The 23,209-nt window shown below is 46.8% G+C and overlaps 1 protein-coding gene across 10 annotated transcripts in view; it reads right to left on the bottom strand.

Moving 5' to 3' along the window:
- mpped2a (metallophosphoesterase domain containing 2a) overlaps positions 1 to 23,209 on the bottom strand; it is a 200,359-nt gene that overhangs the window by 150,286 nt on the left and 26,864 nt on the right. For all 10 annotated transcript variants that reach the window (XR_010976372.1, XR_010976371.1, XM_068046621.1 and 7 more), the window contains exon 3: positions 4,633 to 4,814. Coding sequence is in view for 8 of the 10 variants with exons in the window: in XM_068046621.1 (XP_067902722.1) it covers positions 4,633 to 4,814 (182 nt within the window). In the remaining 2 variants the exon portion in view is untranslated. The remainder of the gene's footprint in view (positions 1 to 4,632; positions 4,815 to 23,209) is intronic.

Below are 23,209 nucleotides of genomic sequence, written 5' to 3'. Positions count from 1 at the left end.
AAATTTCTCCTCATCTCTGTCTTAAATGGGTGACTCCTTACTTTTAAACAGTGACTCCTGGTTCTAGATTCTCCCACAAGGGGAAACATCCATTCCACATCCACCCTGTCAAGACCCCTCAGGATCTTATACGTTTCAATCAAGTCACCTCTTACTCTTCTAAATTCCAGCAAATACAAGCCTAGACTGTCCAATCTTTCCTCAGAAGACAGCCCACCCATTTGAGGTATTAGCCTAGTAAACCTTCTCCGAACTGCCTCCAACGCATTTACATCCTTCCTGAAATAAGGAGACCAATACTGTACACAGTACTCCAGATGTGGCCTCACCAATGCCCTGTGTAGCTGAAGCATAACCTCCCTACTTTTGTATTCAATTCCCTGTCGCGATAAATGATAACATTCTATTAGCTTTCCTAATTATGTGCTGTACCTGCATACTAACCTTTTGCGATTCATGCACAAGGACACCCAGATCCCTCTGCATCTCAGAGCTTTGCAATTTCTTACCATTTAGATAATATGCTTTTTTATTCTTCCTGCCAAAGTGGACAATTTCACACTTTCCCACATTATACTCCATTTGCCAGGTCTTTGCCCACTCACTTAACCTATCTATATCCCTTTGTAGCCTCCTTACGTCCTCTTCACAAGTTACTTTCCTACCTATCTTTGTGTCATCAGCAAAGTTAGCAACCATACCTTCGGTCCCTTCATTTAAGTCATTTATATAAATTGTAAAAAGTTGAGGCCCCAACACTGAACCCTGTGGCAAACCACTCATTACATCTTGCCAACCAGAAAATGACCCATTTATGCCAGCCAATCTTCTATCCATGCCAATATGTTACCCCCTACACCATGAACTTTTATTTTCTGCAATAACCTTGGGCGTGTGATCAAGAAATTCAATCATGAGTTTGAAAGAACAATTGGAAAACACTCACCTGTTCAACCTGGATAGTTTTACTAGGATTGGGGTGGGGGATGGGGTGAAGGGGACGCAACGGCAGCGGCCTGTTAGATAACCTTAAATGTCTTTAATAATGCCCTTGGCCTGGTAATATCTGGATCTGTGAAGCTTCCGGCAAAACCACTGTGTTTAACAAAAATGGGGGGGGTGGTGGCGAAATTCCTCTTCAGCACTTGGGTGTGAAGCACCTCACAGGCAGAGAGCATTTAGGGAAAGTGGGCGGGCTGTGTTACAGGTGTGCGCTTTGCCGTCTTGCCTGGTTTACCTATGGTACTAAAGAGAAATTGTGACCTGATGTGCTTTATTTATCCTTACCTAATGAGGAGTCAAAAAGACGAGAGAACTATAACAACTTGTATTTGTATCGCAGCTTTAATGTAATAAAGGGCCGAAATTTATGGTCCTGCTACCATAGTTGGCGGTGGGCGAAAACAATGGCGGCCGCCCATGCAGACCGCACATCGTGGAGACGCCACGATATTAAGCGCAGCGGCTCATTCAATTGGCCAGGGCGGACTGCCCACTCCGATGACGTGGAGGCTGTCCATTCCCAGCAATGGCTAATGCCATGTTTAAAGGGCTTCGAGGCCTCGCCGCCACCTGCAATATGGGGCCAGGCCTTCCCGGCGATGAGGTCCATGCTGTGCTTCTCCCAGAGGTATTTTCTGGCCCCCTCCACCACAACCCCCGACAAAAGGTCCCAAGGCACTTCACAGGGGCATTATCAAATATAATTTGACACCGAACCACATTAGGAAATATTAGGACAGGTGACCAAAAGCTTGGTCAAAGAGATAGGTTTTAAGGAGCGTCTTAAAGGAGGAAAGAGTGGTCGAGTGACGGAGAACTTTAGGTAAGGTATTCCAGAGTTTAGGGCCTAGACAGTTAAAGGCATGGCCACCAATGACAGAGCGACTAAAATCAGGGATGCTCAAGAGGCCCTTTGGAAGAGCGCAGATATCGAAGAGTTTTAGGGCAGAAGTTGGTTACAGAGATAGGATGGGGTGAATCCATGGAAGGATTTGAAAATTTAAAAATCGAGGTGTTGCTGGACCAGGAGTCAATGTACATAACTACAAATAAGGCAAGAAGCTACGTCTGTGGACCACCTGTAAAGACAGAAAGCTCTACTGATGATGTTATCGTACTAGTGCTAAAAAAAAACTCACATCAAATACTTCTCCCCATCATTTCAACAACAGAGGCTTAAACCCTAGTAAAATATACAGAAGAACAAAACCATAAGAAACAGGAGCAGAAGTAGGCCATACAACCCGTCAAGCCTGCTCCACCATTCAATAACACTATGGCTAATCTTTGACCTCAACTCCACTCTTCCCGCTCAATCACCATAACCCTTGATTCTCCTGGAGTCCAAAAAACTAATTCTGTCTTAAATATACTCCAAGAATGAGCATGCACAGCCCTCTGGGGTAGAGAGTTCCAAAGATTCACCACCCTATATTTAGGCACGTTAACATGCCTGTCAAAACAGCAGAGGGAGTAATTTGATGTCCATGTATTAAATGCTGCTATAATAACATAATCGACATTTCTCAATTAGTTTTATTGTAAAAACCCAACTGGTTCACTAATGATCTTCAAGGGAAGGAAACTTGTCATCCTTAGCCCAGTGTAGCCGATATGTGACTCCCGTCCCTCACCAACATGGCTGGCTATCGACTGCGATCTGAAATGGTCCAGCAAGTCACTCAGTTGTACCAAACCACTACAAATAATAAGACTTCCACCACATGGGACTGCAGTGGTTCAAGATGATGGACCACCGCCACCTTCTCAGGGCAACTAGGTAGATGGGCAATAAATGCCAGCCTTGCCAGCTATGCCCACAACCTGGGAATGAGTTTTTTAAATGCCTGATGGGTAGCAGTATTCTGGTAGATAAGCAGCAGGAAGATTTACCATTGCTCTCTACGATGCTGAGAGTAAGCTAACTGGCACACTTGGTCCCACGAGATTTGCCAATCAAATTCTGTAGACTTAGGTAAGTGAGTTCTACTGCTCCAAAACTGCTTTGCAGTGACAATATACCTGCAGGCGGACATTGGGTGTGAAGGCCAGACGTTGCTCTGAAGAGATGTGGAGTGAGACTCCCTCCCCCAGTAAGTGTCACTCCGCTTTATTCCGGTGTGAGATCTGCCCCCACGGCCATACTGCACCCCCCACAGTCGCTCCCCCCGCCCCCTCCTCCAAAGCAAGGCACCCTCGGCACCGTAACTGCAGTGTCAGCGCAAAGCGATTATCACTGCTCACTGACGCAGCAGGTCTAGTGTGAATGCACCCTTAAGATGACAACAGCAACAACAACTTGCATTTGTATAGCACCTTCAATGCAGTAAAGCATCCCAGGGTGCTTCACAGGAGCATTTACCAAACCACATTTGTCACTGAGACAAAGATGGAGATATTAGGACAGATGACCAAAACTGTAGTCAAAGAGGTGGGTTTTAATTAGCGCCTTAACGGGAGGAAAGAAAGGCAGAGTGGTTTAGGGGGGGACTTCTAGAGCTGAGAGCCCTAGAAGTCATGGCTGCAATGATGAAGCAAAAGGAATGGGGGATTCACAGCAGGCCAGAGGAATGCAGAGTTCTCAGAGAGTTGTAGAACTGGACGAGTTTACAGAGCCATATACAATAAGCAGTGATCAGTTTCCACATCTGTCCCACACTCAACTTTCCTATTAGTGCACGGGCCATCTCCCTGTTCTTTCCACTGTTCGGGGTGTCTAGTAAAAGGAGACATAAAATCAGAGCCTCTTCATGCAAAGGGTGGTAGAACTCTCTCCCACAAAAAGCAGTAGGTGCCAGCTCAATTAATAATTTTAAGTCAAAGATCAATAGATTTTTACCAACCAATGGTATTAACAGTTAAGGAGCCAAGGAAAGTAGATGGAGTTAAGATACATCTCAGCCATGATGTTATTGAATGACGGGACAGGCTCAAGGGGCTTCCTGGCCCTACTCCTATTCCCATGTACTCTTTCAGATTCCAAAGAGGCCTTCGGAAAAGGAGAGGCTCATCTTCTTCTTGCCTTGGGTATTGCTTTTAATCCAGTTCTCAAGAGATGTCGGAGCAGTGGTCTTAAAGTCAGCCAATTCACCTGACAGACAATTGCAAGCGGGTACTCGCTGAGGCTTTAAATCAAGGAGAACTAGTCTTTTACCCCATGGGAAGAAAAACTACTGCTAAAAAGAACTAGAAAGGATAAGTGACTGGAGAGCACATTTCTCCATTTGAATCCGACAACATCTAACCTGAACAAAGGGGGCATTCATTTCCTCCCATTATCTGTTAATTATTAGGTACTTGGAACAGAATGGAGGTGCATAATAAATGTTTTAAGAACTGTCCCACAGCATGATGCACTTCAGATGTTCCATTGTGTCCGTTTTCCCCCTCAGTTTCTCCCAAGCTTTGGTGATTATGATAAAATGATTTTAATGAAGGATACATTGATGAGGATAGGGTGGAGGATAAGAAAAGATAAAAAAAAATATTGTTAATTAGAATCCCATGTTCCCATTCGAGCAACTTGCAGTTACCAGATACTTTGATTTAATTATGAAAATTGTGAATGGCATTCATTCAACAGAGGTTAATTAGGGTCACAAAGAGTGATCAAAAAAAATGGACTCTTACCTAACCAATCGTTGAACTTCTTAACCTCCGTGGGGAGTCCCAGCTCTGTAAAATCGCCCGTGTGAAGCAGTATGTCCCCATACGGCATCTGAATGCCATCTGTTCGGGAGTGTGTGTCTGAGACGCAGACAAATCGTGTGTGGCCTGCTGGTTTCGGAGTGTCATATGGGACAGGGTCAACCCTGAGTGCATGCACAATAAGATAAAGAGACAAAATCATGGCATTAACAAGACATTAATATATCTGCTGCTTCCTCATTAGTGACCAGTCCAGACAGAAATGCAGACCAGTTAGCATTAATTAACCTTTAAATTGCAAAAGTGTTCCACTGATAACTTGCGCACACACACACACACACAGGTCACTCAGGGAGTGGAGAATTAAAACATGGATAGTGTTAGAAACCATGTCCTTTTTTTAATAAATTAAAATGCAATTACAAATGATTTACAATACCTCATTAAAAATTACGCTCTAATTAAAGTCACTTCAGAAACTGTACCCAATGCTGTTCTACAATTAATTTAACATTTTTCAGACAAGGAGAAATCAATTCCATTTTTTTTATATACCAGGAAAAGGTTTCTCAACGGAAGGCAGCATTTGTGCGTCTGTTTTTAAAAAGAACCTATGACTTATTAACTCATTAAACACCACAGGAGTATAATAAGTATAGAAAATGAGGTTATAACTCAAATTTATTCAGAGAATGCTATGAAGTAATGTAGCATTTCCTTTTACAATATAATAAACAAGAACACATCACGACATAGATCTGGACGAGCAAGGCCATTTGGCCCATCTTAATTCATCCTATACTTCCCTGTTATGACACCCAATTATTTCTTCAATGCCTCGAGGGTTTTTGGCTCTACCTTACCTGGAAGTCCATGCCATGTGTTGGTCACTCATTGTGTGAAGAATAACTTGTCAGCATCTGTCCTAATTTTGCTTTTCCCTAGTGTGAACCTTCATCCTTCTGTTGCATTGCTGTGGTTTAGTTTAAAGTACTGTTTCAGATCTACCAATTCTCTACACTTGACAATCTTCCATAACTCGACAGGATCACCTCTAGGCCATCTTCCTACAAGGCTGTGAAATTGGAGCCTGCCTTCTGTCAGTTGAGGCTCAGAGGGTAGCACTCTTACCTCTGACTCAGAAGGTTGTAGGTTTGAGTCTCCATTCTACAGACTTGAGCTCCAAATCCAGGCTAACCCTCCGGTACAATAGTGAGGGAGTACTACACTGTCGGAGGCGCCATCTTTTGGAAGAGTTGTTAAACCAAGATGCTATCTGCCATCGCACTATTTCATAAAAGAGTAGGGGAGTTCTCCCTGGTGTCCTGGACCAATATTTATCCCTCAATCAACATCACTAAAACAGATTATCTGGTCATTATCACATTGCTGTTTATAAATTGGCTGCTGCAATTCCTACATTACAAAAGTAACTACACTTCATAATTGGCTGTGAAGCTTTGGGATGTCCTAAGGCTATGAAAAATGCTACACAGGGATCAGCTTTTCCTCATGGCTGGGAACTCTGAACGTAGGGATCACTGTCAAGGTTTTTCTTGCTAATTCACCACTGCCCAAAGGCCAGAATGTCTCCCCATGATTTGGTAAACCAGCACTGGTCACGGTAGTTGAAGTGACCTCTGGTCAGACCATGATTTTTGAGCAAGTTTGAGCAAGACTCCCTCCCACATGCACTATTCTGTTTTATTCCTCCAGAAGGCACTTCATTTTTGCCTTCTTGAGAATTTGCATGGACCTTTCCTCAGCTCATGCATGTGACACGGGCAGGTACAGATATGGAGAGCATTACACAGTTCAGTACAGAGGGTCGGACAATGCCTTGACAGGCTATGAATCGCTATCTGACGAGGAACACAGTTCCAGTGGGGACAGTAGGTGGGAGATGGTAACTGGTACCATACTCAATACCAATTGAACCCTAATGCCTCTCCTGAAGGTTCACTTGCTGGCCCAATGAGTTTCTCTTGTGTAATTCAGTCAGGAAGGCCTCGTATTTGTTCTCCAATTCCTGCTGAGTTAGTGGTAGAGAACATGGGCTGAATTTTCACCACAGAGTTGGGTTAGTTTATGGGTCAGAAACCTACTTCCGGTGGGAAACTGATTAAAATTAAAATTTTCACTGTCTTGAGTCCTTGACTGATCGGGAGACTGGTTTCCTGTTCAATTAGAGTCAGTGGGGGTGGAAATGGAGCTGGGTCAGATGAAGTGTGGCATTCATTTGGACTCCCCATGGCAACCGTCACTGAGGCTGCTGGTTGTCCTGAGGAAGAGATCTATTGATTGTGCAAAAACCTTCCACTGCACCAGAGGGAAACGAGATGTCACAGGGGAGCTGAGGCCTGGCACCAGGGCAGTGCTCCCCTTCGCTTCATCGATGTCGACCTGGATCTAATGCTGGAGGCTGTGAGGGAGAGGGGGGAGATGCTCCTTCCAGAGGGTGGCAGGAGGAGGCCACCTCATCCTGCAGGAGGGGCACCTCTCGGTTCAGTGGCATCTCCCTCTGCCTCCTCTTCCTCCTCCTATCTTACCTCCTGCTCCTTCTCCTCTCCCTGATGAGCTGTCTTCATCCAACGCCTCACCCTCTTCAAGGTCCACACCTCTCTGGAGGGCCATGTTATGGAGAGCGCAGCAGACCACCACAATGTCCGAGACCCCTGCAGAAGGACATTGGAGGACACCACCCGATGAGTCCAGGCACCGGAAACACATCTTCAGAAGCCCCGATAGTGGTTGTCCAGATGAGCAGTGGCATTGGTTGCAACATCTCTGTGTCTTTGTCTGGGACTACCATGCAGGGATCAGTAGCCATCTCTTCAAGGGATGTTCCTGTTCCCTAGGATCTGTCCACACACTTTGGAGGTTGGAGTGAAGATCTGAGGCATCCTAGATTGCCAGAGGGTGAAGGATTCATGGCAGCTGCCAGGAAAGCAAGCGGATACACAGAGGAAGCTCTTGTTGTGGTCACAAACCAATTGAACATTGAGGGAGTGGAAGACCTTTCTGTTGATAAATCTGAGTGAGCGGTCGCTGGCTGCCTAGAGTGTCACATGGGTACAATCGATGATACAGTGCACCTGGGGGAATCCACTGATGGACACGAAACCCAATGCCCTTTGCCCCTGCGAGGCTGTGTCTGTTGTTAAATGAATGTACTGTCCAGTTCTGGCAAAGAGCATCAGTGACCAGTGAGATGCAGCGTTGTGCAGTCATTTTTGAGATGCCACGAAGTCTGCAGCTGATCCTTGGAAAGAGCCAGAAGCAAAGAGGTTCAAAGTCACAGTGACTTTGACGGCCAGTGGCAGGGCATAGTGACCAGTGCTGTGAGGTGCAAGGTCTTCAGTGACGTGGGCACAGATGCCTGTGACCATCTGCCTCGAGGTTCGCAGTCCCCTGTGGCACTAGTTCTGAGTCATCTCCAGGTAGCTCCGCCTTTGCGGTAGATCTTGTGTTGAGGGTTTGGCATCCATTGCCTCTCTTTCCTCTCACATGCCCTCCTGATGCCTGGGGTTCTGCCCTGCCTGTGAAGTGTGGGGCCCCTCATTGCCACTGACCCCAGAATCTGACAGTCGTGCCCCCATTGCCAGCTGGAACCTTCCTTCTGGGCAGGTGGTCCCCCAATTGTCCTTGACAGCCTTGCCCCCTGCTCTTCTGCCCCCATGATGACAAGGGAGTGCCAACCCCATTCAAAACCTGGGCGCTGAGTGCCCACTCTCCCTGTCACCTACGCAACACCAAGAGTACCCTCTTACTGAGTGCCAAGTATTTCTTTGCCCTGCTGACCCTCTTATGGGGCTGGGGTGGTGCCCTGGGGCAGCCATGACTGGCTCCCCACTCTTTACCGCCTCCCTTTGGCTACTCTGTTTCTGAAGGCGCGGGTAACCCGTGCACCCCTTTAAAAATTTAAACTTCAACCCCTGATAAGCTTTTCACAAGCTTTTAAATGGCTTTAATTGGCCCCAATTGGGAGGAGAGTGGGATTCCTGTCCCGCCCTCCCCCCACCCTGGTGATTAATACTGACCACAGGAACAGCATCTCGAAACTAACATGCCGAATGGAATTGGTATTTTCGGCTCCCCCCTCCCCCGCCGTTCAGCTCCATCATTGCCCTAGTTAGAGAGGTGGGGGTGAGGCAGGAAGTTGCCCACTCCTGAGAACTATCCAGCAATTACTGGTGCGGGGACACACGTGGTGGATACTGGAATAAGGACAGCAACAAACCTGGCTGTGATGCACACTATGGTTAAATAGCCCAGCTGCATTCACTACGTGGGCTTACATTTCAATAATTGGCACTAGGGCAAGGTTTTAAAGGGTGACCAATACCCATAGCAATGTATCCTAACACCAAGTCTGTGTTCTGTCAAGCGGGTGGGGGAGGGGAGAAAATTGGCACGGTAAGAGTGCAATTGGATCTATTTTTTATTCAATCATGGGATGTCGCTAGCAAGGCCAACATTTATTGCCCATCCCTAATTGCCCTTGAGAAGGTGGTGGTGAGCTGCCTTCTTGAACCACTGCAGCTCTTGCGGTGTAAGTACACCAACAATGCTGTTTGGAAGGGAGTTCCAGGATTTTGACCCAGCAACAGTGTAGGAACGGCGATACAGTTCCAAGTCAGGATGGTGTGTGGCTTGAAGGGGAACTTGTAGGTGGTAGTGTTCCCATGCATCTGCTGCCCTTGTCCTTCTAGGTGGTAGAGGTCGAGGGTTTGGAAGATGCTGTCGAAGGAGCCTTTGTGAGTTGCTGCAGTGCATCTGTAGATGGTACACACTGCTGCCACTGTACGTGGGTGGTGGAGGGAGTGAATGTTTAAGGTAGTGGATGGGGTGCTGATCAAGCGGCTGTTTTGTCCCAGATAGTGTTGGACTTCTTCAGTATTGTTGGAGCCGCACTCAAGCAGGTAAGTGGAGAGTATTCCACAACACTACTGACTTGTGCCTTGTAGATGGTGGACAGGCACTGGGGAAGACAGGAGGTGAGTTACTCGCTGCAGAATTCCCAGCCTCTGACCTGCTCTTGTAGCCACAGTATTCATGTGGCTGGTCCAGTTCAGCTTCTGGTCAATGGTGAGCCCCAGGATGTTGATAGTAGGGGATTGAGTGATGGTAATGCCATTGAATGTCAAAGGGAGATGGTTAGATTCTCTCTTTTTGAGATGGTCATTGCCTGGCACTTTTGTGGCATGAATGTTACTTGCCACTTATCAGCACAAGCCTGATTGTTGTCCAGATCTTGCTGCATATGGACATGGGCTGCTTCAGTATCTGGGGAGTCGCAAATGGTGCTGAACATTGTGCAATCATCAGGGAACATCCCCACTTCTGACCTTGTAATGGATCATTGATGAAACAGCTGAATATGGTTGGGCCTAGGATACTCCCTGAGGAACTCCTATAGCAAAGTCCTAGCACTGAGATGATTGGTCTGCAACAACCACAACCATCTTCCTTTGCTCTTGGTATGACTCCAACCAGCGGAGAGTTTTCCCCCTGATTCCCATTGACTCCAGTTCTGCTAGGGCTCCTTGATGCCATACTCAGTCAAATGCTGCCCTGATGTCAAGGGCAGTCACTCTCACCTCACCTCTTGAGTTCAACTCTTTTGTCCATGTTTGAACAAAGGCAGTAATGAGGTCAGGACTGAGTGTGGCTCTGGCTGAACCCACTCCACCAGTTTGCCAGTTATGTTGGTGCTCATTGTCGCTAACTAAACTCACACTGGTTGGATGGAAAAAGATATGATTAGTGAGGCTAGCCTGTGAGTCACTGACCCCCACACACTCAGTAAGGGAGCTGTGTTAGGCTACAGTCTTTAGAGCAGTGAGCCTCTGTAACGTGTTGCCAGCCAATGTGATGGGTGCTGACCCTCACCCTTCAAGAGGGAGCTGGATCGGTTCCTGGCTGAGGCAGAGATCACACCATATAGAAGATAAGTGTCTTTACAGGTGGCACTTGGTCTGTGTGATCTCATGGGCTGGTTTTGATCGCCTGTGGGGGTCGGAGAGGGATTTCACAGAGTATTTATTTTCCTTATTGGCTCTAGGAATCTCTTTGCCTCTCCCGATAGATTGCACGGCTCTGCGGGCTGAGTTAGGTGGCGGAGCCAGGGGTGCAGGGGGTGGGGGGGGGGGGGGGGGGGTGGTGGAGTGGTGGGTGGCCTGCACTGGTAGTGGGTGGGGAGGTATCTGGTCATGACGCTCCTGTCATCACTGCCAACTAGGCTTTTCATTACCGTCAATGTTTGCAGGTACACAATGATGTGTCTTTGTAAATTATTTATCCTGCCACAATGCAAAATGACTTCCAATTTGAAAAAAACTATTGATACATGAGCTGGCAAGATTAGTTCTTTAGTCAGTTCCATGGAAGAAGGCACCTTCCTCTTTTGAGGATTTGGGCTTTTGAGTCTAGGTAGTGTTCTGCTGAGAACGGAGATGGTTAAGGGGAGATGTAAGAGCTGTTGAAATAGGGTAGATTGGGAGAAATAGCTTCCAGTGGTAATTGGGTTGACAACCAAAGTACGCAGATTTGAGGTAAAAAAGCCAGGCAGCGAGATGCGGAGAAGTTAATTTATTCAGCAAGCTGTGATCTGGAATGTACTGGCTGAAAGGATGGTGAAAGCAGGTTCGAAGGTAACTTTTACAAGGGAATTGCCTCATTAGTTGAAAAGGAGAAATTTGCGCTCTACATTTACTCAACTTCTGATACAGAGGCAGGAATGCAGCCACTGAGACAAGGCTGACAGCAGAGGGAATGGACTATACCTACAATCTGGAATTCACTGCCTGAAAAGGCGGTGGAAGCAGATTCAATAGTAACTTTCAAAAGAGAATTTGATGAACACTTGAAAAGGAAAAAGGTTTGCAGGGCTATGGGGGAACAGAAGGGAAAGGGTAGGACTAATTGGATAGCTCTGTGAAAGAGCCGACACAGGCACGATGGGCCGAATGGCCTCCTTTGTGCCATAAGATTTTATCTGTATGATTACTCTGCTCACTGTCAACAAATATTTAACACTCGCTCATGCCATTCCCCCATCTGCTACTTTAGTTGAGATGTTAACCTAGCAGACCAAGGAGTGCAGTACAAGTGGCAAGCAATTTCCCACTTATATCACCAACATTTGTGAAACGGATAAGAATTCTCTACAGAAAATGCTCTGGGTTATGCCACTGATAGGCCATCTCCTCTGTGGGGCTCTGTTTGAACAATGGAATTACTTAGCTAGTATCTAAAGTTTCAGGTATCAAATGGGTTCTACCATTAGAATTCCTGATTAACGCCCACCAGCGCGGCTCCCATCCTGATAGAATTTGATGGGAGATGTAGTTGTGGCAGATCGATCCATTTTCCTGTCATTATACCAGCTGAATTACACCTGATTTACACCGACAGTATCGATGTAAATTGGTACTCACGTTGATTGGTGCAAAATCAATAGATTCCCCTGGAATTACTACCTCTCATGCTTCCGGTCAAATATCTAACTGTGTACTCATGTTCTGTCAGTTATCAATCTGCAGCAACAAGAATGAAGCTTCGACAACCTAGTTACCACAATTCCACGATAGTAAATGAGTGCAGTTAACTAGATTACCGATGCATATGGCAGTTGCACACATTTATAAAGCCCTGGTTAGGCCACAACTAGAGTATTGCATCCAGTTCTGGTCACCAGACTTTTGAAATGATGTTAGAGTCCTTGAGAGGGTGCAGAGGAGATTTACCAGAATGGTTCCCGAGATGGGCAAATTTAGATACAAGGTTAGGTTGGAGAAGCTGGGGTTGTTCTCCTTGGAGCAAAGGAGATTGAGGGGAGATTTGATAGAGGTGTACAAGATTCTGACAGGTTTAGATAAGGTAGACAAAGAAAAGCTGTTCCCATTAACTGATGATATAAGTTCTAGGGGACACTGATTTAAGGTTTTGGGCGAGAGATACTGAGGGGATATGAGAAGAATTTTTTTAGCAGTGAGTGGTAATGACCTGAAACTCACTGCCCACGAGGGTGTTGGAAGCGGAGACAAGCAAAGATTTCTAAAGGAAATTGGATGGGCACTTGAAGGAAATAAACTTGCAGGGCTATGGGGATCAATTAGGGGAGTGGGACTGAGAGGATTGCTCCAGGGGGAGCCTGCATGGACTCAGTGGGTCGAATGGCTTCCTTCTATGCCATAACTGACCCTATGTCATTAACTGGTCTAAATACAGATCGAACCTTTGTGCCAATTAAAGTATAATATGGCAAAACAAAGTAGCATCAGTGAAAGCAGTCAACTATGGCTCAATTTGAAGCACTGCCCCCCTGCCCTCACCCTGAGGTTAAGTTGTGAGTTCAAGTACCAATTTCCAGAGACTTGAGCACATGATCTAGGCTGACACTCCAATGCAGTGTTGAGGGTGCTGTTTCTCAGATGACTGTTGCATCTGCCCTCTCAGGTGGATGTAAAAGATCCCACAGTATTTTTTCAAAGAAGAGTTTTCCCCAGAGTCCTGACTTTTATCTATCCCTCAACCAACATCGCTAAAACTGATGATCTGGCAATTATCGCCAAGTCTTTAGAATGGGACTACTGGTCCACAACCTTCTGACTCAAGAGCTAAGAGTGCTGCCCATTGAGCTGAGACTCCTAGCTGAACTAGTTATACACAGTTCAAAAACCTACTGGGATTGTGGAAGTTTGCATTAACTGTGCACTTCCCTCATGTTCATCCATCACTTCACAGAAAAGTTTTACTGAGTCAACATAAAAAAAAAACTTGCTCGAGTTGAGATTGAAATTCAAGATGGAATTTTTCACAAAAAAAAGTTATGCAACATGGCTTGAAATTTTACAAAATGATCAAAAGCAGGATGATAGTATAGGTCAGCCGCCCCTGGGAATTCCATTCACAGTTTTTATAAATTTAAGATGAAATTGAGGCTAAAGCCTCCTTGCGGTGAATTTCTCTGCAGCATTATTGGCCTTATTCAGAGCCAACATACAGTCCAAGAGCAAATTTGTTTAGATGTTGAAGGTGCTGTTCAGTGCCCAAAACAAATGGAGCACAAAAAAATTTGACTGAGTTTCCCACCTCCTTCGGTCTTTTTCCAGTAGACTAGGTCAAGTTCTACTGTACAACGTGAGGAGTAGAGACACACAGTTTGATGGTTTTTATTAAATTCGCTCTTGATATGTGTTTGCATTGCTGGACATCCTGGCATTTATTGCCCATCCTCTAGCTGCCCCTTGAGAAAGTGGTGATGGGTCATCGTCTAGAGCTGTTGCAGTCATGTGTGGTGAAAGTGCTCCCACAGTGTTCTCAGGGAAGAAGTTCCAAAGTTTTGACCCAGCAACAATGAAAGAGCTGCATTTATATAGCACCTCTCACAAACTCAGGCCATCCCAAAAGCACGTCACAGCCAATTAAGTATCTTTTGAAGTATGGTCACTGCTGGGAAATGTGGCGGCCAAATTGTGTAGAGCAAGCTCCAACAATGTAATAATAACCAGATAATTTGCTTTGTTGAGGGATAAATATTCAGAGTGTCTACTGGCACCGTGGTGTCAGCCAATGAGTGGAGCCGGGCAGGACTTCCAGCAAAGAGCGTGCAGCAAACAAAATCTAATATTAGCCAGGACACTGGGGAGAGCTCCCCCACTCTTCTTCGAAATCGTGGCCCTGGGATCTTTTACATCTGCCTGAGAGGCAGACTGGGCCTCAGCTTAACGTCTCATCTGAAAGACCACTTTCGCTGCTCAAACTAGCTGCCTGTGTGTGAGGCCGGCAGGTCTGCCTGGAAATAGCAGCGTGAGCTTGCAATTATACAGCATACTGAGGGCATCAGAAGTGGGAATTCTGGCGGATATCCCAGTCCCGCCTCCATTATCTATCACTGGCTGCAAGAATGTATGCAACAACGCAAGAAAATCCAACTGCAATGGGGCACAGACATCAACAACCTGCATTGATGTAGCACCTGTAGTGTAGTAAAACATCCCAAGTCATTTCACAGGAGTGTCATCAAACAAAATTTGACAGTGAGCCACATATGGAGAGATTAGGGCAGATGATCAAAAGGTTTGCCAAAGAGGTAGGTTTTAAGGAGTGTCTCAAAGGACGAAAGCGAGGTGGAGAGGGAGAGAGGTTTAGGGAGGGAATTCCAGAGCTTCGGGCCCAGGTAACTGAAGGCACGGCCACCAATGGTGGAACAATTAAAATCAGGGATGCTCAAAAGGCCAGAATTGGAGGAGAGTAGAGATCTCAGAGGCTTGTGGGACTGGAGGAGATTACAGAGCTAGGGAGAGGCGAGGCCATGGAAGGACTTGAATACAGGGATAAGAAGTTTAAAATCTAAGTGTTGCTTAACTTGGAGCTAGTGTAGGTCAGTGAGCACAGGGGTGATGTGTGAACAGGACTTGGTGCTAGTGAGGACATGGATGCAGAGTTTTGGATGACCTTAAGCTTACGGAGGGTGGAATGTGGGAGGCCGACCAGGAGTGTGTTGGAATAGTCAAGTATAGAGGTAACAAATGCATGGATGAGGGTTTCAGCAGCTGATGAGCTGAGACAAGGGCGGAGTGTGGCGATCTTATGGAGGTGGAATTAGGTGGTCTTACCAATCAGGGATGGCGTGGATATGAGGTCGGAAGCTGATCTCGGGGTCAAATATGACACTGAGGTTGTGAACAGACTGATTCAGTTTCAGAGAGTTGCCAGGGAGAGGGATGGAGTTGGTAGCTAGGGAACGGAGTTTGGAGTGGCAACTGAAAACAATAGCTTCAGTCTTCCCAGTATTTAATTGGAGAAAATTTCTGCTCATCCAGTACTGGATGTCGGACATATCAGGACAGGTGAACTAAAGCTTTTTAAAGAGATTTGTTTTCCGGAACGTCTTAAAGGAGGAGAGGCAGAGAGGTTTATGGAGGGAATTGCCGAGCATAGGGCCTAGACGGCTGAAGGTACTGCTGCCAATGATGGGATGAAGGGAGTTGGGGACACACACCAGGCTAGAATTGGAGCAATGTGTGTTCCTAGAGGATTGCAGGGCTCAGACTACAGAGTTAGGGTCAGGCAAGGATTTAAAAACAAGGATGAGAATTTTGAAATGGAGGTGTTGGTGGACAAGGTGATCTGGCCTAAGCCAGTTCTTGGCCCAATATCTGAACTACTAACCCTCTGTTCACCCCATATCTGCTGGCTTGTGTTCAGGCCCCTGCACTCTAAAAGCCAAAAACAATACAGTTATCAGAGACCCTAGAGACAGAGCACTTGGAACCGCCAACCTAGAGCTTTGTACGTAACACCTAGTCTTCAATGGCACTCAAGCTCATTGGTCCTGGTACTCAATGAAATCCCCAAGAACATTCTTAAGCACATAGAATCATAGGGTTGAATTTTAAGGGAACGACGTGGATGGGTATGGAGGTGCAGGGGGACAGAAAATCGGGACGGAGCGTGTCAGAGAGGTCATGACGCCCCATCACAATTTTGTCCATGGCAGCAAAGATGGATGGCGACATGGCGGGCAGGTAATTAAGCTAGTTAAACGGCCAACTGAAAGCGATTTTATGCGTCGGATGCAATTTTATAAACAACGTACGGGTATCGTAGGGACTTCAGAGTTTCACCTCCTTGGAAGGGGAGGCTATCGGAAGGGCAAACATCAAGGCCCTGGGAGGGCTGTGTTTAGTGTGTCAGGAGTGAGAGGAAGGTTGGCTTCACTGTGGGTAGGGGCTGTGACACCTGAGCACGGGTCGCAAATGAGGGCATTAAGAGGGGACAATGGAAAGGGAAAGCTGCCTTTAAGGGAGAGGCTGCTTATCACGGGCCTCATTCACACAGGCTTCGGGGACCCTGAAGACGAAATGCACCTGAGCAGGAGAGAGGGCCGGGCACTTTCAGCGGCACCGTAACAGGCTATGAGCCCACAGGAGGCCACTTAGCGGCCTCCAGATGCGGCAGAAGGGTGAAGAGGAGAGAGCGAGGGAGGTGCAGATGGAGGTACCCTCCAGAAAGAGTGTACAAGTCGAGGGTCAACTACATGCAGATGTCCGAGAGGCAGTGCGAACAAAGACTACGACGCCTCAGACAGGTCGTCGTTGACCCGTGTGCATTGATGCATAATAAGCTGTGCCCGAGGGGACTGGGTGGCAATCCAATGCCAGTGGCCCTGAAAATCACCGTGGCGCTGAACTTCTGTGCCACCAGATCTTCCAGCGATCCACAAGGGGCATTTGTGGCAGTCCGCAGCACACCGGCGCATCAAGGGGGTCACCAATGCCCTGTTCAGGAGGGCCGGAGATTAGGTGTGCTTCCGCACAGATCCCAGCTCACAAGCTAACAGGGTCATTGGTTTCAGGGCCATCACTGGATTTCGCCAGCTGCAGGGGGTCATCAACCTCACGCATGTGGCTATCAAAGCTCTGGAACACCAGCCAGTGGCCTTCATCAATAGGAAGGGCTTCCGCTCCCTCAACATACAACTGGTCTGAGACCACTGAAAACAGATCCAGCAGGTCTGCACATGCTTCCCAGGAAGTTGCCACGATGCCTATGTTTTGAGGCAGTCCCAGGTTCCTGAACGTTTCCATCATCCCTCCAGCCTTCAGGGAAGGATCCTTGGAGATGAGGGTTACCCACTGAGAACATGGCTGCTGATGCCTGTGAGGAACCCACACACGGATGCAGCGGAGAGATATAATGCCTGCCATGGGACAACGCGAGCAGCCACTGACCAGGCCTTTGGTCAGCTGAATATGAGATTCAGGTGCCTAGATCGGTCTGGGGGAGTCCTTCAGTTTGACCCAGTGAGGGTCTCCCGTGTATTCATGGTTTGCTGTGCACTGCACAGCCTTGCCCCGCAGTGGGAGGAGCCAATGAGTAATGAGGAAAGTGAGGAGCGGACGGTGAGGATGTGGAGCGGGAAGATGGGCAAGTTAGGCCAGGTGAAAAACCCCTGTGGCAACATGACATTGGACATGAGAGACGTGCAAGGGAAGCCTGCGATGTCCTTATACACTCACGTTTCATTTGACCCTTTATGGTTCGTACCTTATCCAATAAGGACCTTCCTTTAGGCAGCCATCTTTCACCATTCCTTCCTTAACCATGCATTGTCTTATTGAACAGTCGTGCAAAGCTGATCGGGCGAGTTTCTAGAGTTGAGCACTTGCAGCATCAGTGATTGCCTCCAGCTTCTTCCTAGAGGCTGGGATGCAGTGAAGGGTCAAGCCCTTGATGAAGGAAAAAGGGAGAGAGTCCACGCCGAGCAGTGAAGATTTATTTACAGTCATAGTTGAGGCGGACAATGTAATGATAGACGAACACTCACCCTTAAAAACCCAGTGATTCTCAGTGCACTGCTTAATTCGCTTACGTGAACTCCTATGCAATGCTGCCCCGGTGCTGTCGGCAGAGTAGGAGGCTGTCTGCTGACCTTGGTGCCCCGTGGCTACAGATGACCTTGGCGGCCATCCTCGGGATGCCTTGGGCCTGGAGAGCTCCGGCACACTCTGGGTCTCCTGCACAGAAGCAGTACCACCCTCTTTCAGCTGGCAATTTCCTATTTTTCTGATTAAATGAGCATTGATAATGTAGCCCTTAACTATGCAGATATAGCTAATTCTGACAATGCTTTTTGTCCTTGCCAATTTCTCTCTCCTGAAAGCAATCACTTCTTTCTGGTTCCAGGAGGGCTGGGCTTCTCTGGTACCTTTACCAATTGTAAGGGTCAAGGGTCTGCTCTCCCTCCATTGCAGACACCCCTGCAATGCAGCCCCTGTGTGCACAGGATGCCTGATGAGCAGCATGGCTCCATTGTTGCACATGCAGTGTTGTGCCCCTTGTAGAGCCTACGTACTATCTTGGGAGGGTTCCCCTGTCTCTCTGTCTTCAACGCTCCTCCCATCCTGTGGTCCAGCAAGCTCCATGGCCTCCTCCTCCACTGATATAAGGACATGCAGCAAGGGTGGCCCACCTCCTGTCTTGGCCCACTCTCTATGATTATGCGCTACCTTCTCCTGCAGACAGATGGAAGGGAGATGTTGGACATCAATCCCCACACACAGGCTGCTGGCAGTGCAGTTGCCACTGTTGGGGGCACACAGCTGCCTCCTGCATGCGTTCCATTCCCAGGGATCTCACAGGGGACCTGATTCCAGGGCTGCCGTGACAGGCCGCTGTCCCTTTGCCCGCGTCTGGGGGGGGGGGGGGGGGGGGGGCGAGGTAGATCCCTCTCGTCCCCAACACAAAGTCCTACTTCGACAGATGCAAGGCCCAAGAGGACGAAGGGATGAAATGAAACTCACTTTCGCAGCCTGGATGAGGTAGTTGAGCCGCTTGCGTCACTGTATCAATGTACGCAGGGTAACGCCGCGGCTGCAGACATCCTCAGCGATCTGCAGCCAGGCCTACTTGGTTTGGCTCGCCAGTCTCCCCCTCCTGTCGCTCAGGAATAAGATATCCCTCCTCTTCCTGACAGCCTGTAGTAGCACCTGGAGGGAGGCATCAGCAAAGTGTGGGCTGCACAGGGGGTCTCCTATCGGCCATCTCTAATCATCCAATGTCACCTCCTCCTCTTCCAGGCCATCCCAATGCAGAGCTGGCAGCCCTTTAAAAAAATGGTTGGGGTTCACGGCTTATTAATGTTAACTGGCCGGCCCCCACTGAATCACGCTCCATCCCTCAACATGCCTTGCGCCCGACGCCGGAACCAACATTCCAAACATAAAATTCAGCCCATAAAATTACAGAATGGTTACAACACAGGAGGACAGTCGGCCCGTCGTATCTGTGCTGGCTCTCCGAAGGAGGAATTCACCTAGTGCCACTCCACCACCTTCTCCCTGTAGCCCTACACATTCTTCCTTTTCAGATAACAATCCAATTCCCTCTTGAATGCCTCGATTGAACCTGCCTCCACCACACTCTCAGGCAGTGCCTTCCAGATCCTAACCACTCGCTGTGTGAAGAAGCTTTTCCTCATGTCGCCTGTTACGACCAGTCTAGGGGTCTGTTACTATCTTCACCTAATCTTATGTAACAGAGTTTAATTTTAAACGCACTGTGGTTTGAGCTCCCCCTTTGTGAATCCTTGTTCACAGCTTTCCAATTACAAGGCAAAAAAATGAGCAAACAGGCTTTCTTTGGTTTAAAGAAGAAAAGTGAAATTTATTAAACTTAAACTCTAATACGGTTCAAAGCTACGGATATACGATGCACCCACGCTACCATGCGCATGCGATATACACATGCAGATAGGGACAGAAAAGAGAAGAAAAGATAAAGTGGAACAGTTTGAGGCAATATCTTGTTACTGTGCTTTGAGCTCGCTGTAATCCTTGATTGAAGATATGGTCTTGCGTTTCATTGGGGCCCAGTATTCTGCTTAAACCTTGTTCACATAGGAAACTTTTCTCTCTTTGAGTTTACATGTCTTCAATGGTTTCTGAAACTGGTGAGAGTGAGATGAGGGCAGAGAGGAGAGGAGGTAATTCTAGCTTCAGTTGTAGGAGCACATGGCGTTCTGAGTTCAGATTGTGTTTTTCCAGTTTAAAACTCTCCTAGTTGGCCAGCAGGTGGTCATGTGACCGACTGGTTTGACTAGGTCTCTTCTGTGTATTGGGGCGGGGACTGGCTCCTTCGTTTCAATACTGTCTGGTCCTATGCAAATGTCCTTCCAGCCAGGGGCTTGCAATTTTAAGCTTTAATGTTTAGGTGGCGAAATCATGTGTGCCTCAGTCTTGACAGGTGGGGGGGGAGGGGGGGGGCGGTTTGCCTGACATGCCATTGCTTCTTTTGTGCATTCAAATGGATTTTTTTCCCCCAAGATTCTGGCAATAAAATGATCAAAGGCAACCTGTAGGTTGGCAGCCCTGGGATTTCACTCTTACCAGTTTAAAATTGAATCAGCAACTAAGGAGGAAAAGATAAGAATAATATCAACGCTGGCTGATGATTCCAAATTAATGAAAGTTTGCAGGAGGACGTCACACAAATTAGCAGACTAGGAATAGGCCCTTCAGCCCTTCGAGCTTGTTCCAGCATCCAATTAAATCATCGCTGAACTGCTTCTCGACTCCATTTACCCCTCGTTTGTTTCATACCCCTTGATAACAGTATCCATAAGGTCGAGAGAGAGAATTCCTACTGTGGAGGTGAGGGGGAGTCTTGATCAAGGGGGCAAAACCTTAAAATTAGAGCCAGGCCTTTCAGGGGTGATATCAGGAAGCCCTTCTTCACACAAAGTGGAGTGGAAATCTGGAACTGTCTCCCCCAAAAAAGCTGTTGAGGTCAGGGGCCAAATGAAAATTTCAAAACTGAGATTGATATTTTGTTAGGCAAGGGTATTAAGGATTACAAAACCAAGACAGGTACATGGAGTTAAGATGCAAATCAACCACGATCTCACTGAACAGCAGAACAGGTCCGAGAGGCTGAATAGCCTCCTCCTGTTCCTATATTTCCAAGAAAAATCTACTGATCTCAGACTTGAAAATTTCAATTGATCGCTGGTATCCACGGACTTTTGGGGACATAAGTGGCTGATTTTCACTGCCCTTTATGCGAAGCAGTGCTTCCTGATTTCACTGCCTAGATTTTCCTCCATTATTTGGAGGAAAGGATAAAAGGAATTTCCATAATGCAGTGCTGGCAGGCAAAACTCCCTATTGGATTGGTAATTTACCCTTACATCATCATTTCAAATAGTAAATCTTGGAACAGCAAGAATATAAAAGATTACCCAAGAAAAGGCAGGGAACTAGGAATAAAAGTAGATAGCTACAGTTGAAGCTACTGCACTGCAATTTACATCGGGTCTACAGTACAGAGACAGGCCATTCGGCCCAACTGGTCCATGCTGGTGTTTATGCGCCACATGAGCCTCCTCCCACCCTACTTCATCTCATCTGATCAGCATATCCCTCTATTTCTTTCTCCCTCATGTGTTTATCTAGTTTCCCCTTAAATGCATCCGTATTATTTGCCTCAACCATTCCTTGTAGCGAATTCCACATTCTCACCACTCTCTGGGTAAAGAGGTTTCTCCTGAATTCCCTATTGGATTTATAAGTGACTGCCTTATATTTATGATTCTTAGTTTTGGATTGCCCGACAAATGGTGACATCTTCTCTATGTTTACCCTATCAAGCCCCTTCATAATTTTAAAGATGTCTATCAGGTCATCCCTCAGCCTTCTCTTTTATAGAGAAAAGAGCCCCAGCCTGTTCAGTCTTTCCTGATAGTTCTAACTTCTCAGTTCTGGTATTATGCTAGTAAATCCTTCACCTATTATTCGATGTAATGAAAGTTACTGAAGTGCACATGTTATTAATTTCCATTTCCAGGGTTGAGCCTGTAGTTGAAACAACGGAGATCATGTGACATGTTAGAAGGTGAAAGGTGACACCTTGGATCACATGACTGTGCCATGTTTCTCATCTCAGGTGATTCACACTGGCAAGATGCTGAGCTGAGCCAACACTTTACCTCTGATTTAGAGGGAGCAGCACCACAGAGTTCCCTTATACTGTAACGATAGTCTCAAAAAGCAGCATAAGTGGAGGAGAGTGATCACCATTGCCTCTTTTGACCCTAAAAGGTACATGGCCTAGGGAGACAGTTAACAAGACGTAACAGAGAAGCATAATCTCCACAGAAACGTTGGGTAGAGTAGTGTATTGGTTATATTACAGGAACAGTAATCCACAGCTCAAATCTCACTGTGGCAGTTCAAATAAATAAATAAAGACAGTGATGATAAAAGCTATTGGATTGTCGCAAAAATCCAACTGGTTCATTGATCTATACAGAAGTAAACCTGCAGTCCTTGCCTGGTCTCAGCCTACGTGTGACTCCAATCCAATGCCAACGTGGTTGACTCTTAACTGCTTTCTCAAGTGGCCTAACAACAAAAAGCCCACCATATCCTCCTCAGGGCAACTAGGCATAGGCAACTGAGGTTGGAAATATACTCTTATTCATGCCTCCTAGGCAAAATAACCTTCTCCATTTCTCAAGCATTGTCATTTTTGGAATATTATTTTTCTTGAAAATCACCTACGCTTTCTTTTTGCTGAAGCATTTCCCTGGTTCCTCACTGTGGCTCATTCCCAAAGCTGTCAGGCCACCCTCCAATTCCTCGTCCACTCCAACATGCACTTGCGCACATTTCCAGCAGGAGTCCCTAGACAGCATCCACGTGCAAAAGATCTACCTTCTTAACTCGGCCTGCTGAGATCACTTATTGCACCCTCATCACCTTCTTACACAAGATTGACTATTTCAGAACAGGCTGGTGACCAAATATGGAACCTTTGGAGACTACTGGGGTATAAGAGTAAAAAAGGATGACTACAATTATACAGGGCATTGGTAAAGCCACATTGGAGTGCTGTGTGCAGTTTTGATTTCCTTACCTAAGGAATGACATTCTTGCCCTAAAGGGAGTGCAATGAAGGTTCACTAGACTGCTTCCTGGGATGAGTGGATTCGTCTATGAGGAGAGATTGAGTAGACTAGGCCTATATTCTCCTAAATTTAGAAGAATGAGAG

The sequence above is a fragment of the Heterodontus francisci genome, chromosome 14, assembly GCF_036365525.1.
Source record: "Heterodontus francisci isolate sHetFra1 chromosome 14, sHetFra1.hap1, whole genome shotgun sequence".
Taxonomy (NCBI): domain Eukaryota; kingdom Metazoa; phylum Chordata; class Chondrichthyes; order Heterodontiformes; family Heterodontidae; genus Heterodontus; species Heterodontus francisci.
This window is presented reverse-complemented; position numbering and strand designations above follow the sequence as displayed.